At 53.2% G+C, this 16,304-nt stretch overlaps 2 protein-coding genes across 2 annotated transcripts in view; both read right to left on the bottom strand.

The window, feature by feature from the left end:
- Positions 1 to 2,995, bottom strand: part of CAMP (cathelicidin antimicrobial peptide) — a gene marked incomplete at its 3' end in the record, with an annotated part of 3,943 nt that extends 948 nt beyond the window's left edge. Inside the window, exons 1-3 of the mRNA XM_083872858.1 lie at positions 2,805 to 2,995; positions 1,837 to 1,944; positions 763 to 846 (exon numbers count right to left, since the gene is read on the bottom strand). Coding sequence (XP_083728984.1) covers positions 763 to 846; positions 1,837 to 1,944; positions 2,805 to 2,981 — 369 coding nt within the window. The 5' untranslated portion in view covers positions 2,982 to 2,995. The remainder of the gene's footprint in view (positions 1 to 762; positions 847 to 1,836; positions 1,945 to 2,804) is intronic.
- A 298-nt stretch (positions 2,996 to 3,293) lies between these two features.
- On the bottom strand, positions 3,294 to 6,405 carry LOC310914413 (uncharacterized protein; the record flags this gene model as incomplete). Its single annotated transcript, XM_083870542.1, has 4 exons — positions 6,199 to 6,405; positions 6,004 to 6,108; positions 3,558 to 3,641; positions 3,294 to 3,458 (listed from the first exon to the last, which is right to left on the bottom strand). The coding sequence occupies exons 1-4, from the start codon at positions 6,361 to 6,363 to the stop codon at positions 3,294 to 3,296; spliced, it is 519 nt and encodes a 172-aa protein (XP_083726668.1). The 5' UTR covers positions 6,364 to 6,405.
- Between the last annotated feature and the right edge of the window lie 9,899 nt (positions 6,406 to 16,304).

Genomic DNA, 16,304 nt, shown 5'->3' on the forward strand with positions numbered 1-16,304 from the left:
ACACCAGGATATTCCAGACCCAAGATCCCACCCAGCACCCCACACCAGGGATCCCATCCCAGGGATCTGATCCCCAGGATTCCACCCAGTTCCCCACACCAGGGGTATTCCATACCCAGGACCCCACACCAGGGACTCCATCCCCAGGATCCCACCCAGGACCCCACACCAGGGGTATTCCATACCCAGGACCCCACACCAGGGACTCCATCCCCAGGATCCCACCCAGGACCCCACACCAGGGGTATTCCAAGCCCAAGATCCCACCCAGGACACCACACCAGGGGTTTTCCACACCCAGGATCCCATCCCAGGGACTCCACACCAGGGATCCCATCCCAGGGACCCCATCATCCCCAGGATCCCACCCAGGACCCCACACTGGGGGTATTGCACACCCAGCACCCCACACCAGGGACACCACTCGTGTCCCCACAGCAGGGACCCCACACCTGGGACACTTGGCACCCCACATCCAGAATCCAACACTTGGGACCCCACCCACGTTCCCCACACCCAGAGCCCACCCAGGACACCCCACACTGGGCCCCTGCACCCCACTCCCAAAACCCAGGACCCCACCCCTGGGACTCTGACCCTAAAACCCCCCACCCAGGAGCCCACACCTGCAACACCCCACCCTGTGACCACCCCAGGACCCCCCACCCTCCCCTGGAGCCATCGAGGTGTCCCGGGGCAGGGGGAGGGACCGTCCCCATCCCACCCCACCCACGGGAACCCCCCGGGTCGCCCCCCACTCACGTCAGATGAGGCATCAGAGCAGTGCAGGTCGATCTCGGGGGAGTCCTGCAGGAGCTGCACCTGCCCCGAGCACTCCCTGATGGCCTGGGGGGGACACGGGGACATGCGGTGTCACCCTGGGGATGGCACTGGGCCCCCTGTGCCCTCTTCCTCCTCATCATCCTCCTCCTCCTCCATCCTCCTCCTCCATCCTCCTCCATCCTCCTCCATCCTCATCCTCCATCCTCCTCCTCCTCCTCCATCCTCCTCCTCCTCCTCCTCCTCCTCCTCCTCCTCCATCCTCCTCCATCCTCCTCCATCCTCCTCCTCCTCCTCCATTCTCCTCATCCTCCATCCTCCTCCTCCTCCTCCATTCTCCTCATCCTCCATCCTCCTCCATCCTCCTCCTCCATCCTCCTCCTCCATCCTCCTCCTCCTCCATCCTCCTCCTCCTCCATCCTCCTCCTCCTCCATCCTCCTCCATCCTCCTCCATCCTCCTCCTCCTCCATCCTCCTCCTCCTCCTCATCCTCCTCCATCCTCCTCATCCTCCTCCTCCTCCATCCTCCTCCTCCTCCTCCATCCTCCTCCTCCTCCTCCATCCTCCTCCATCCTCCTCCTCCATCCTCCTCCTCCTCCATCCTCCTCCTCCATCCTCCTCCTCCATCCTCCTCCTCCTCCATCCTCCTCCTCCATCCTCCTCCATCCTCCTCCTCCTCCATCCTCCTCCTCCTCCTCCTCATCCTCCTCCTCCTCCATCCTCCTCCATCTTCCTCCTCCATCCTCCTCCTCCATCCTCCTCCTCCTCCTCCTCCTCCATCCTCCTCCATCTTCCTCCTCCATCCTCCTCCTCCATCCTCCTCCTCCTCCTCCTCCTCCATCCTCCTCCTCCTCCATCCTCCATCCTCCTCCTCCTCCATCCTCCATCCTCCTCCATCCTCCTCCTCCATCCTCCTCCATCCTCCTCCTCCTCCATCCTCCATCCTCCTCCTCCTCTTCCTCCTCCTTCTCCTCCATCCTCCTCCTCCTCCATCCTCCTCCTCCTCCATCCTCTTCCATCCTCCTCCTCCTCCTCCTCCATCCTCCTCCTCCTCACCCCGTTCTCTTTGAAGTCACAATCATCGGGGTTGACTCTGGCACTGGCAGCACAGTCTGTCTCCATCAGGCTGAGGTTGAATCCTCTCATTGAGTTCAGCTCCACGCCCTGGGGACACGGGGGGTGGCAGGGTCACCATAGGGAGGTGACACTTGGGGGGGTGGCAGGGTCACCACGGGGAGGTGACACTTGGGGGGTGACAATCAGTGGGGTGGGCTCAGGGTCAGCTCTGGGTGGTCACAAAGTGGGGATGGTGAGGGGGTGTCAAAAATAGGGGGTCACCAATGGGGTGATGCTCATTGGGTGGAGTTTAGGGTCAGCACTGTGACCTCGAATGAGGGGACAGGAATGGAGGGGGTCACAAATAGGGGGTCCCGAGTGGGGGGCACTCACTGGGTGAGGTCTGGGGTCAGCACTGTGACCTCGAATGAGGGGACAGGAATAGGGGTCAGGAGTGGAAGGGGTCACAAATAGGGGGTCCTGAGTGGGGGGCACTCATTGGGGTTTGGGGTCACCCCGAGTGAGGTACCAGGAGTAGGGGGACAGGAATAGGGGTCAGGAGTGGAGGGGTCACAAATAGGGGGTCCTGAGCAGGGGGTGGCCCCAATCAGGCACCACAAATGAGGGGTCCCAGGTGGGGTGGGGGTATCACCCATGGGGGATCCCAGGTTGGGGGACACTCGCTGAGGGGGGTTTAGGGTCAGCACTGTCACCCCGATTGACGGGACAGGAATTGGGGTCAGGCATGGAGGGGGTCACAAATAGGGGGTCCTGAGCAGGGGGTGGCCCCAATCAGACACCACGAGTGGGGGGTCCCAGGTGGGGTTGGGGGTATCACCCCTGGGGGGGTCCTGGCTTGGGGGACACTCACTGGGGCTGAGCTCCCTCAAATCAGACACCATGAATGGAGGGTCCCAGGGGGGGTGGGGGTCTCACCCCTGGGGGGGTCCTCAATGGGGGGCACTCACCGGGGCGGGCTCAGGCTCAGCACTGAGCAGCCTGAAGGCGTTCTGCACCTCGGGCCGCTGGTTGTAGGAATCCACGGCCTGTGTCAGCACCTGGCTGTAGGCGAGGGGCGCCGGGGCAGGGAGGGCAGAGACCCCCCCCAGCACCGCCAGCACCAGCACCAGCCACGAGCTCGCCATCCTTGTCCCCAGGGCCACCCCTGAGCCCCTTTTATCCCCTATAGGAGGTTGGGGCTCCCCCCTTTTTGCAAAACACCCGGCCCCAAACCCACAAAGTGGTTTTTTTTTTGTGGGGGTCCCAATGTGTCCCAATGGATGAACCTTTGGCTGGGCTCAGGGTGGGGTTTGGGGCCTGTGGTGGTGACAAGTTGTTGCACAACCCCAAACTTGCCCCATCGCTGTTGCTCAAGGCCCAGAGTTCCTCCCTACCCATCCTGGGTCCCCCCAAACCGTCATCCCAACACAGGAACAAGGCCCAAGCCTGAAAATTCTTTATTCCAGCTCTGCTGGGGACAGGGGGTGGTGGGATGGTCCAGAGGATGATGAAGATGATGAAGATGATAAAGATGATAAAGATGATGAGGAGGATGATGATGATGATGATGAGTGACCCAGGTTGGCACCAGAGGAGCGGAGCTGGCCGCTGTCACCGACCTGCTGTGGGGAGAAATAAAGAGGATTTTTACTCCAGAGCCCAAAAAAAAACCACCCCAAAGTGAAGGGGAAACGTTTCCCACCCCCAAAAAGGGCTCTCACCCCGTCCCGGCCGCACTCCACCATCGACAGCGGCACGTCGGGCAGGAAGGTGAACACGGACACCTGGGCTGAGCAGCGCTGCACCTGCACAGAGAGGGGACTGAGCACCCCGGGGACCCCCCCTGCACCCCGGGGACCCCCCTGCACCCCAAGGACCCCCCTGCACCCCGGGGACCCCCCTGCACCCCAAGGACCCCCTCTGCACCCCAAGGACCCCCCTGCACCCCGGGGACCCCCCTGCACCCCAAGGACCCCCCCTGCACCCCAAGGACCCCCCTGCACCCCGGGTTTGGGGTTCCCAGCCCTCGCTCACCCTGCCCTGCGGACAGAGGGGACTCAGCACCCCAAAGACCCTCTTCACCCCGGGTTTGGGGGTTCCCAGCCTCATCCTGCCCTCTGCACCCTGGGGACCCCCTCAGCACTTCGGGAACCCCCTTTACCCCGTTTTTGGGGTTCCCATCCCTCACTCACCCTGCCCCCTGCACCCTGGGGACCCTCCTGCACACCAAGGACCCCTTTCACCCCGTTTTTGGGGTCCCAATCCACACTCACCCTGCCATCAGCACCCCAAGAACCCCCTTTCACCCCGAATTTGGGGTTCCCATCCCTCGCTCACCCTGCTCTCAGCACCCTGGGGACCCCCTTTCACCCCGAATTTGGGGGTTCCCAGCCCTCACCCTGCCCTCTGCACCCTGGGGACCCCTCAGCACCCTGAGGACCCCCTTTACCCCGTTTTTGGGGTCCCATCCCTCACTCACCCTGCCCTCAGCACCCTGAGGACCCCCCTGAACCCCGGGGACCCCCGTGCACCCGGGTTTTGGGTTCCCAGCCTCACTCTGCCCTCAGCACCCCAAAGACCCCCTTTCACCCTGGATCTGGGGTTCCCAGTCCACTCTCACCCTGCCCTCTGCTCCCCAAAAACCCCCCTTTACCCCAGGTTTGGGGTTCCCATCCCTCGCTCACCCTGCCCTCAGCACCTCAAAGACCCCCCTGCACCCCAAGGACCCCCCTCCACACCGGATTTGGGGTTCCCAGCCCTCACTCTGCCCTCTGCACGCCAAGGAACCCCCTTTACTCCAAGTTTGGGGTTCCCATCCCAGCCTAACCCTGGTCTCAGCACCTCAAGGACCCCCCTTCACCCCGAATTTGGGGGTTCCCAGCCTCACCCTGCCCTCTGCACCCCAAGGACCTCCCTTTACTCCAGGTTTGGGGTTCCCAATCCACACTCACCCTGCCCTGCAGACAGAGGGGACTCTGCACCCCAAGGACCCCTTTTCACCCCGAGTTTGGGGGTTCTCAGCCTCACCCTGCCCTCAGCACCCCGGGGACCCCCTCAGCACCCCAAGGACCCCCTTTACTCCGGGTTTGGGGTTCCCAGCCCTTGCTTACCCTGCCCTCTGCACCCTGGGGATCCCCCTTTACTCCGGGTTTGGGTTTTCCAGCCTCACCCTTCCTTCAGCACCCCAAGGACTCCCTGCACCCTGAATTTGGGATTCCCATCCCTCACTCACCCTGCCCTCTGCACCCCAAGGACGCCCTTTCACCCCGAGTTTGGGGTTCCCAGCCTCACCCTGCCCTCTGCACCCCAAGGACCCCCTTTACTCCGGGTTTGGGGTTCCCATCCTCACCCTGCCTTCAGCATCCCAAGGACCCCCTTTACTCCGGGTTTGGGGTCCCCATCCAAGCCTCACCCTGCCTTCAGCAGCTCAAGGACCCCCCTTTACCCCGGTTTTGGGGTTCCCAATCCACACTCACCCTGCCCTGCAGACAGAGGGGACTCAGCACCCCAAAGACCCTCTTCACCCCGGGTTTGGGGTTCCCAGCCTCACCCCAAGGACCCCCCTTTACCCCAGGTTTGGGGTTCCCAATCCACACTCACCCTGCCCTCAGCACCCCAAGGACCCCCTTTTCACCCCAAATTTCGGGTTCCCAGCCTCACTCTGCCCTCAGCACCTCGGGGACCCCCCTTTACCCCGTTTTTGGGGTCCCATCCCACACTCACCCTGCCCTCAGCACCCCAAGGACCCCCCTTCACCCTGGTTTTGGGGTTCCAATCCCTCACTCCCCCTGCCCTCAGCACCCTGGGGACCCCTCAGCACCCCAAAGACCCCCTTTCACCCCAGATTTGGGGTCCCCACCCCTCACTCACCCTGCCCTCAGCACCCTGGGGACCCCTCATCACCCTGGGGACCCCCCTTTCACCCCAAAGACCCCCTTTCACCCCATTTTTGGGCTCCCACCCCTCACTCACCCTGCCCTCAGCACCCCAAAGACCCCTCAGCACCCTGAGGACCCCTCAACACCCCAAAAACCCCCCTTTTCACCCCATTTTTGGGCTCCCACCCCTCACTCACCCTGCCCTCAGCACCCTGGGGACCCCTCATCACCCTTGGGTCCCCATAACACCCCAAAGACCCCCTTTCACCCCATTTTTTGGGCTCCTCACCCTTCCCGGGCGGCCTCGGCATCCTTTGGGATCCTGAGCAGATTTCGGACACGGCGGCTGCCGGGCGGTGAAATTGATACTGAAATGCGTCCCCCAATCGAAACTCTGCCGGAAAAAAAACCCTCCACAATGGATGGATGGGTTGGTGAGCACCTAAAACACTCCCAAAACAACTTCACCCCATTTTTTTCCTACCGTTTTAGCGACTCCCAAGAGCCGTAACAGCCTCAACTCCTGCCCGTGTGTCTCCAGCACTGAACGCGCCAATTCCCTGGGTGGTGGCACAGCCGAGGCCTGGGCAGCTCCTGCCACCAGCCCCAGTGTCACCAGGCCAGGAAAAAACCCCAAGAGCAGCGCCATGAGCCTGGGAATGAGTTCTGGGGAAAAAGAGAGGCCCCTGGGCTGGGCTGTGCAGAAAGAGGGAAGGGATTGTTGGGTTGGGTTGGGATGTTTTCCTTGGCTCGGTGCCGCGCTTGGAGCTGCAGGAGATGCGGCGATGCTGGAGTTTGGCTGGGTTTGATTTTTTTTCCCCCCTCTCTGTGGCCTCTTTTTTCTGTGTTTGCTCCTGGTTTTTTTGGTATGTTGGTTCTGCTCTTCTCGAGCATCCTCTTGGTTCCTGTAGAAATGAACCAGGAGCCCCAATCTCAGTTTATTTACATGATTTTGGGGTTCATATTCATCCAAACATCCCACACCTGGGTTTTCCTTGGATTCAAGAACACAGGGTGGATCCTGTTCTCTCAGTTTGCTTTCCCTGGGGTGAGCAGGTTTTGTTTCCCCAAAACTCAGTATTTTCTTGTCCCCTTTGGAGCCAGGAGCTCTTGGTTCCCATATAAATGAACCAGGAGCTCCTATCTCAGTTTATTTACATGATTTTGGGGTTCAGATTCATCCAAACACCCCATACCCACATTTTCCTTGGATTCAAGAACACAGGGTGGATCCTGTTCTCTCAGTTTGCTTTTTCTGGGTGAAAGAAAAGGTCTTGTTTCCCCAAAATTCAGTATTTTCCTGTCCCCTTTTGGAGCCAGGAGCTCTTGGTTCCTGCAGAAATGAACCAGGAGCCCCAATCTCAGTTTATTTACATGATTTTGGGGTTCAGATTAAACCAAACATCCCACACCTGGGTTTTCCTTGGATTCAAGAACACAGGGTGGATCCTGCTCTCTCAGTTTGCTTTTTCTGGGTGAAAGAAAAGGTCTCGTTTCCCCAAAATTCAGTATTTTCCTGTCCCCTTTGGAGCCAGGAGCTCTTGGTTCCCGTAGAAATGAACCAGGAGCCCCAATCTCAGTTTATTTACATGATTTTGGGGTTCAGATTAAACCAAACACCCCATACCAGGGTTTTCCTTGGATTCACAAACACAGGGTTTGCTGAGGACTACACTGGGTGGATCCTGTTCTCTCTGTTTTCCCTGGGTGAGCAGGTCTCATTTCCCCAAAATTCAGTATTTTCCCGTCCCCTTTGGAGCCAGGAGCTCTTGGTTCCCACAGAGAGAAGAACCAGGAGCCTCCCCATCCCCTCTCCCCGTTTATTTACATTATTTTGGGGTTTAGATTCATCCAAACACCCCATACCCACATTTTCCTTGGATTTATGAACACAGGGTTTGCTCAGGACTACACTGGGTGGATCCTGCTCTCTCAGTTTGCTTTCCCTGGCTGAGCAGGTCTTGTTTCCCCAAAATTCAGTATTTTCCTGGTGCCTTTGGAGCCAGGAGCTCTTGGCTCCCATATAAATGAACCAGGAGCCCCAATCTCAGTTTATTTACACGATTTTGGGGTTCAGATTAAACCAAACACCCCATACCCACATTTTCCTTGGATTCAAGAACACAGGGTGGATTCTGTTCTCTCAGTTTGCTTTTTCTGGGTGAAAGAAAAGGTCTCGTTTCCCCAAAATTCAGTATTTTCCTGTCCCCTTTGGAGCCAGGAGCTCCCTTTTCTCCCTTGCTTTATCCACAATGGGATTTTGCTTTTCCTATGATTTTTTTTTTTTTTTTTTTTTTTTTTTTTTTTTTTTTTTTGATTCACAAACACAGAGTTTGCTGAGGACTACACTGGGTGGATCCTCCTCTCCCAGTTTGCTTTTTCCTGGGCTGAGCAGGTCTTGTTTCCCCAAAATTCAGTATTTTCCTGTCCCCTTTGGAGCCAGGAGCTCTTGGTTCCCATATAAATGAACCAGGAGCCCCAATCTCAGTTTATTTACATGATTTTGGGGTTCAGATTCATCCAAACACCCCATACCCACATTTTCCTTGGATTCAAGAACACAGGGTGGATCCTGTTCTCTCAGTTTGCTTTTTCTGGGTGAAAGAAAAGGTCTCGTTTCCCCAAAATTCAGTATTTTCCTGTCCCCTTTGGAGCCAGGAGCTCCCTTTTCTCCCTTGCTTCATCCACAATGGGATTTTGCTTTTCCTTTGGATTTTTTTTTGGATTCATGAACACAGGGTTTGCTCAGGACTACACTGGGTGGATCCTGTTCTCCCAGTTTGTTTTCCCTGGGCTGAGCAGGTTTTGTTTCCCCAAAATTCAGTATTTTCCTGTCCCCTTTGGAGCCAGGAGCTCCCTTTTCTCCCTTGCTTTATCCACAATAGAAAAGCAAAGGATTTTGCTTTTCCTTTGGATTTTTTTTTTTTTTTTTTTGGGATTCACAAACACAGGGTTTGCTGAGGACTACCCTGGGTGGATCCTGTTCTCTCTGTTTGCTTTCCCTGGGCTGAGCAGGTCTTGTTTCCCCAAAATTCAGTATTTTCCTGTCCCCTTTGGAGCCAGGAGCTCTTGGTTCCCATATAAATGAACCAGGAGCCCCAATCTCAGTTTATTTACACGATTTTGGAGTTCAGATTAAACCAAACACCCCATACCCACATTTTCCTTGGATTCACCAACACAGGGTGGATCCTGTTCTCTCAGTTTGCTTTTTCTGGGTGAAAGAAAAGGTCTCGTTTCCCCAAAATTCAGTATTTTCCTGTCCCCTTTGGAGCCAGGAGCTCCCTTTTCTCCCTTGCTTCATCCACAATGGGATTTTGCTTTTCCTTTGGATTTTTTTTTTTTTTTTTTTTTTTTTTTTTTGATTCACAAACACAGGGTTTGCTGAGGACTACACTGGGTGGATCCTGCTCTCCCAGTTTGCTTTCCCTGCCTGAGCAGGTCTCATTTCCCCAAAATTCAGTATTTTCCTGTCCCCTTTGGAGCCAGGAGCTCTTGGTTCCCATATAAATGAACCAGGAGCCCCAATCTCAGTTTATTTACACGATTTTGGGGTTCAGATTCATCCAAACACCCCATACCCACATTTTCCTTGGATTCACCAACACAGGGTGGATCCTGTTCTCTCAGTTTGCTTTTTCTGGGTGAAAGAAAAGGTCTCGTTTCCCCAAAATTCAGTATTTTCCTGTCCCCTTTTGGAGCCAGGAGCTCTTGGTTCCCGTAGAAATGAACCAGGAGCCCCAATCTCAGTTTATTTACATGATTTTGGGGTTCAGATTCATCCAAACACCCCACACCCACATTTTCCTTGGATTTATGAACACAGGGTTTGCTGAGGACTACACAGGGTGGATCCTCCTCTCCCAGTTTGTTTTCCCTGGGCTGAGCAGGCCTTGTTTCCCCAAAATTCAGTATTTTCCTGTCCCCTTTGGAGCCAGGAGCTCTTGGTTCCTGTAGAAATGAACCAGGAGCCCCAATCTCAGTTTATTTACATGATTTTGGGGCTCAGATTCATCCAAACACCCCATACCCACATTTTCCTTGGATTCATGAGCACAGGGTGGATCCTGTTCTCTCAGTTTGCTTTTTCTGGGTGAAAGAAAAGGTCTCGTTTCCCCAAAATTCAGTATTTTCCTGTCCCCTTTGGAGCCAGGAGCTCTTGGTTCCCATATAAATGAACCAGGAGCCTCAATCTCAGTTTATTTACATGATTTTGGGGTTCAGATTAAACCAAACACCCCATACCAGGGTCTTCCTTGGATTCACAAACACAGGGTTTGCTGAGGACTACACTGGGTGGATCCTGTTCTCTCTGTTTTCCCTGGGGTGAGCAGGTCTCATTTCCCCAAAATTCAGTATTTTCCCGTCCCCTTTGGAGCCAGGAGCTCTTGGTTCCCGCAGAGAGAAGAACCAGGAGCCTCCCCATCCCCTCTCCCCGTTTATTTACATGATTTTGGGGTTTAGATTCATCCAAACACCCCACACCCACATTTTCCTTGGATTCAAGAACACAGGGTTTGCTCAGGACTACATTGGGTGGATCCTGTTCTCTCAGTTTGCTTTCCCTGGGGTGAGCAGGTTTTGTTTCCCCAAAACTCAGTATTTTCCTGTCCCCTTTGGAGCCAGGAGTTCCCTTTTCTCCCTTGCTTCATCCACAATGGGATTTTGCTTTTCCTTTGGATTTTTTTTTGGATTCATGAACACAGGGTTTGCTGAGGACTGCACTGGATGGATCCTGCTCTCCCAGTTTGCTTTTTCTGGCTGAGCAGGTCTTGTTTCCCCAAAATTCAGTATTTTCCTGTCCCCTTTGGAGCCAGGAGCTCTTGGCTCCCATATAAATGAACCAGGAGCCCCAATCTCAGTTTATTTACATGATTTTGGGGCTCAGATTCATCCAAACACCCCATACCCACATTTTCCTTGGATTCATGAGCACAGGGTGGATCCTGTTCTCTCAGTTTGCTTTTTCTGGGTGAAAGAAAAGGTCTTGTTTCCCCAAAATTCAGTATTTTCCTGTCCCCTTTGGAGCCAGGAGCTCTTGGTTCCCGTAGAAATGAACCAGGAGCCCCAATCTCAGTTTATTTACACGATTTTGGGGTTCAGATTAAACCAAACACCCCATACCAGGGTCTTCCTTGGATTCACAAACACAGGGTTTGCTGAGGACTACACTGGGTGGATCCTGTTCTCTCTGTTTTCCCTGGGGTGAGCAGGTCTCATTTCCCCAAAATTCAGTATTTTCCCGTCCCCTTTGGAGCCAGGAGCTCTTGGTTCCCGCAGAGAGAAGAACCAGGAGCCTCCCCATCCCCTCTCCCCGTTTATTTACATTATTTTGGGGTTTAGATTCATCCAAACACCCCATACCCACATTTTCCTTGGATTTATGAACACAGGGTTTGCTCAGGACTACATCGGGTGGATCCTGTTCTCTCAGTTTGCTTTCCCTGGGGTGAGCAGGTTTTGTTTCCCCAAAACTCAGTATTTTCTTGTCCCCTTTGGAGTCAGGAGCTCCCTTTTCTCCCTCACTTTATCCACAATAGAAAAGCAAAGGATTTTGCTTTTCCTTTGGATTTTTTTTTGGATTTATGAACACAGTGTTTGCTCAGGACTACACTGGGTGGATCCTGTTCTCTCAGTTTGCTTTCCCTGGGCTGAGCAGGTCTCATTTCCCCCAAATTCAGTATTTTCCTGTCCCCTTTGGAGCCAGGAGCTCTTGGTTCCCACAGAAATGAACCAGGAGCCCCAATCTCAGTTTATTTACATGATTTTGGGGCTCAGATTAAACCAAACACCCCATACCAGGGTTTTCCTTGGATTCACAAACACAGGGTTTGCTGAGGACTACACAGGGTGGATCCTGTTCTCTCTGTTTTCCCTGGGGTGAGCAGGTCTCATTTCCCCAAAATTCAGTATTTTCCCGTCCCCTTTGGAGCCAGGAGCTCTTGGTTCCCACAGAGAGAAGAACCAGGAGCCTCCCCATCCCCTCTCCCCGTTTATTTACATTATTTTGGGGTTTAGATTCATCCAAACACCCCATACCCACATTTTCCTTGGATTTATGAACACAGGGTTTGCTGAGGACTACATTGGGTGGATCCTGCTCTCCCAGTTTGCTTTCCCTGGCTGAGCAGGTCTTGTTTCCCCAAAATTCAGTATTTTCCTGTCCCCTTTGGAGCCAGGAGCTCCCTTTTCTCCCTTGCTTTATCCACAATGGGATTTTGCTTTTCCTTTGGATTTTTTATTTTTTATTTTTTATTTTTTTTTTTGATTCACAAGCACAGGGTTTGCTGAGGACTACACTGGGTGGATCCTGTTCTCTCTGTTTTCCCTGGGGTGAGCAGGTCTCCTTTCCCCAAAATTCAGTATTTTCCTGTCCCCTTTGGAGCCAGGAGCTCTTGGTTCCCATATAAATGAACCAGGAGCCCCAATCTCAGTTTATTTAAATGATTTTGGGGTTCAGATTAAACCAAACACCCCATACCCACATTTTCCTTGGATTCACCAACACAGGGTGGATCCTGCTCTCTCAGTTTGCTTTTTCTGGGTGAAAGAAAAGGTCTCGTTTCCCCAAAATTCAGTATTTTCCTGTCCCCTTTGGAGCCAGGAGCTCTTGGTTCCCATATAAATGAACCAGGAGCCCCAATCTCAGTTTATTTACACGATTTTGGGGCTCAGATTAAACCAAACACCCCACACTCGGGTTTTCCTTGGATTCATGAGCACAGGGTTTCTCCCTTGCTTTATCCACAATGGAAAAGGAAAGGATTTTGCTTTTAATTTGGATTTTTTTTTTGGATTCATGAACACAGTGTTTGCTCAGGACTACACTGGGTGGATCCTGCTCTCCCAGTTTGCTTTTTCTGGGTGAAAGAAAAGGTCTCGTTTCCCCAAAATTCAGTATTTTCCTGTCCCCTTTGGAGCCAGGAGCTCTTGGTTCCCGTAGAAATGAACCAGGAGCCTCCCCCTCCCCTTTCCCAGTTTCTTTACACGATTTTGGGGCTCAGATTCATCCAAACACCCCACACTTGGGTTTTCCTTGGATTCATGAACACAGGGTTTCTCCCTTGCTTTATCCACAATGGAAAAGGAAAGGATTTTGCTTTTAATTTGGATTTTTTTTTTTTTTTTGGATTCATGAACACATTATCTGGGTGGATCCTGTTCTCCCAGTTTGCTTTTTCTGTGTGAGCAGGTCTTGTTTCCCCAAAATTCAGTATTTTCCTGTCCCCTTTGGAGCCAGGAGCTCTTGGTTCCCGTAGAAATGAACCAGGAGCCCCAATCTCAGTTTATTTACATGATTTTGGGGTTCAGATTAAACCAAACACCCCATACCCACATTTTCCTTGGATTCATGAACACAGAGTTTCTCCCTTGCTTTATCCACAATGGAAAAGTAAAGGATTTTGCTTTTAATTTGGATTTTTTTTTTTTTTTTAAATTCATGAACACATGAACTGGGTGGATCCTGTTCTCCCAGTTTGCTTTTTCCTGGGGTGAGCAGGTCTCATTTCCCGAAAATTCAGTATTTTCCTGTCCCCTTTTGGAGCCAGGAGCTCCCTTTTCTCCCTTGTTTTATCCACAATGGAAAAGCAAAGCAATTCCTGGGGCAGGAATCCCAGGGGCCACCAGCAGCCCCAGGGTCAGGGGAGCTGCTGCTCCTCCAAAGGAATTTGTTCCAATATTCCCATTTTTATGGACACAAGCCCCAGGTGGGAGATGGTGGGAGGGAAAAGGGATAAAGAAACACCAGCAGAGCCTCCTCTGCCCATGGAGACCATCAGGAGGGGTCCCAGAGAAGAAAAGATTCCACAACAAGACGAACAACAACTTCATTTTGATCCAAGTATTCGTGTTTTTGTTTCTTTTTTCTCTTTTGTTTTTTTCCTTTTTAAAGTCCGAGCAGCACAGAAAAAAGTCCAAAGCACTCCCATTCCTGGGAAGCCAGCAGTGGATAGATGTGTGAGAAACGGATATGTACTGACAAATCACATTTAGAACCAGATATGCTCATTATACACCCTAAAAATATTACACAGTACCCCAATATAAACATCAATCCCAGGGATGCTGGGAGCAGGAACAGACACCAGGAGAGGGGCTGGGGGGATAAATCCTGCTCCTCCCAGCCCTGGGATGGGGCTGGATGTGGAAGGGGAAGATCCCAAATCCCATTCCTGGCCCTGCCTGCCCGGAGGAGGTATTGGCTGTGCCAGGGTGGCACGGGAAGAGCCGGGCACGGAGAGCTCTGCAGGGATCCTGGATCCTGGATCATGCAGGAAGGAGAAAGGGGGTTGATGCAGGGAAAAGATGCTGCCAGGCAGCTCTTTGGCTCTGCCAGCATTCCCCAAAGTTTTTTCCTGGCACAAAACCCAATGGCGAAGATCTTTCCCAGCAGAGCACGACAAAATCGCGACGTATTTTCCTTGCTTTTCCTAAAACATCCCAGTCTTTCTGCTCCAGCTGCCACCTGAGGCTTGGAAAATACCAAAATACCTTGATATTCAATTTAAACGACATCCTGATCATCTATTTGCCATTTTGAAACCCTCAAAACCCTCTTTTTTTCTTCCATCCATCCCTTCTCCAGAGCTTGCCCAAACCATCCTGGTTTAACGGAACTTTTCCTCTTCCTGATTTCTCCATCCTGTGGCTCTTGTGGAGAAGTTTTCCACATCGGGCTGAGGAAAGCACGAGGAGTGTCTTGTGTAAGAAGCTCCTGGAAGTGACAGCGCCGTGTTTGTCCTGTTTGGAGACCCCCCTGTGCGACCAGGACCCCCCAAATTGCTGGGGAGGGGTCGCTCAGGTGGTTTTGCTGCTCCCAAAAGGTGCAGACGGATTTTCCAAGTCCTTGAAGTGGCTGTTTTGATGTCACAATGAATCCTGACCAACCTCCCCAAACCCACAACGGCTCTTCCAAAGGTGCAAGGAAAAAAAACATTGATGGACGTGCTCTGGGGGTGAGTCTGAAACGTCTTTCCTCTCACAACCAGGACCCCCCAGATTGCTGGGGAGGGTCACTCAGGTGGTTTTGCTGCTTCCAGAAGATGCAGACGGATTTTCCAAGTCCTTGAAGTGGCCGTTTTGATGTCACAATGAATCCTGACACCCTCCCACAGCCCAGAACGGCTTTTCCAAAGGTGCAAGGAAAAAAACAAGTGATGGATGGATGGACGTGCTCCATGGGCGAGTCTGAAACGCCTTTCCTCGCACACCAACTCACCACATTACACCTTTCGTGACCTTCAACCCAACAACAACAATGTGCCACAGGCAGGGGTGAGACCCCCCTGTGCGACCAGGACCCCCCAGATTGCTGGGGAGGGTTGCTCAGGTGGTTTTGCTGCTCCCAAAAGGTGCAGACGGATTTTCCAAGTCCTTGAAGTGGCCGCTTTGATGTCACAACGAATCCTGACCCCCTCCCACAGCCCAGAATGGCTCTTCCCAAAGGTGCGAGGAAAAAAAACAATGAGTGATGGATGGATGTGCTCCAGGGGTGAGTCTGAAACGTCTTTCCTCTCACACCAACTCACCACATTCCATCTTTTGTGACCTTCAACCCAACAACAACAATGTGCCACAGGCAGGAGTGAGACCCCCCTGTGCGACCAGGACCCCCCAAATCACTGCTGACACCCCTTGGGGGTTGGTGCTCCACCCAAAACGGCTCTTCCCAAAGGTGCAAGGAAAAAAAACGTTGATGGACGTGCTCTGGGGGCGACTCTGAAACGTCTTTCCTCTCACATCAACTCACCACATTCCACCTTTTGCGACCTTCAACCCAACAACAACAACGCCACAGGCAGGGGTGAGACCCCCCTGTGCGACCAGGACCCCCCAAATCACTGCTGACACCCTGGGGGGTGATGCTCAGGTGGTTTTGCTGCTCCCAGAAGGTGCAGATGAATTTTCCAAGTCCTTGAAGTGGCCGTTTTGATGTCACAACGAATCTTGACCAACCTCCCCCAACCCACAACGGCTCCTCCAAAAGGTGCAAGGAAAATAACAATGAGTGATGGACGGATGGACGTGCTCCATGGGTGAGTCTGAAACGCCTTTCCTTGCACACCAACTCACCACATTCCACCTTTCGAGACCTTCAACCCAACAACAACAACGCCACAGGCAGGAGTGAGACCCCCCTGTGCGACCAGGACCCCCCAAATTGCTGGGGAGGGTCGCTCAGGTGGTTTTGCTGCTCCCAGAAGATGGAGATGAATTTTCCAAGTCCTTGAAGTGGCCGTTTTGATGTCACAATGAATCCTGTCTCCCTCCCACAGCCCAGAACGGCTCTTCCAAAGGTGCAAGGAAAAAAATGTTGATGGACGTGCTCTGGGGGCGAGTCTGAAACGTCTTTCCTCTCACAACCAGGACCCCCAGATTGCTGGGGAGGGTCACTCAGGTGGTTTTGCTGCTTCCAGAAGATGCAGATGGATTTTCCAAGTCCTTGAAGTGGCCGTTTTGATGTCACAATGAATCCTGACCCCCTCCCATAGCCCAGAACGGCTTTTCCAAAGGTGCAAGGAAAAAAAACAACAAGTGATGGACGGATGGACGTGCTCCAGGGGCAAGTCTGAAACATCTTTCCTCTCA

This window comes from Zosterops lateralis (assembly GCF_965231275.1).
Source record: "Zosterops lateralis genome assembly, chromosome: 1".
NCBI lineage: Eukaryota > Metazoa > Chordata > Aves > Passeriformes > Zosteropidae > Zosterops > Zosterops lateralis.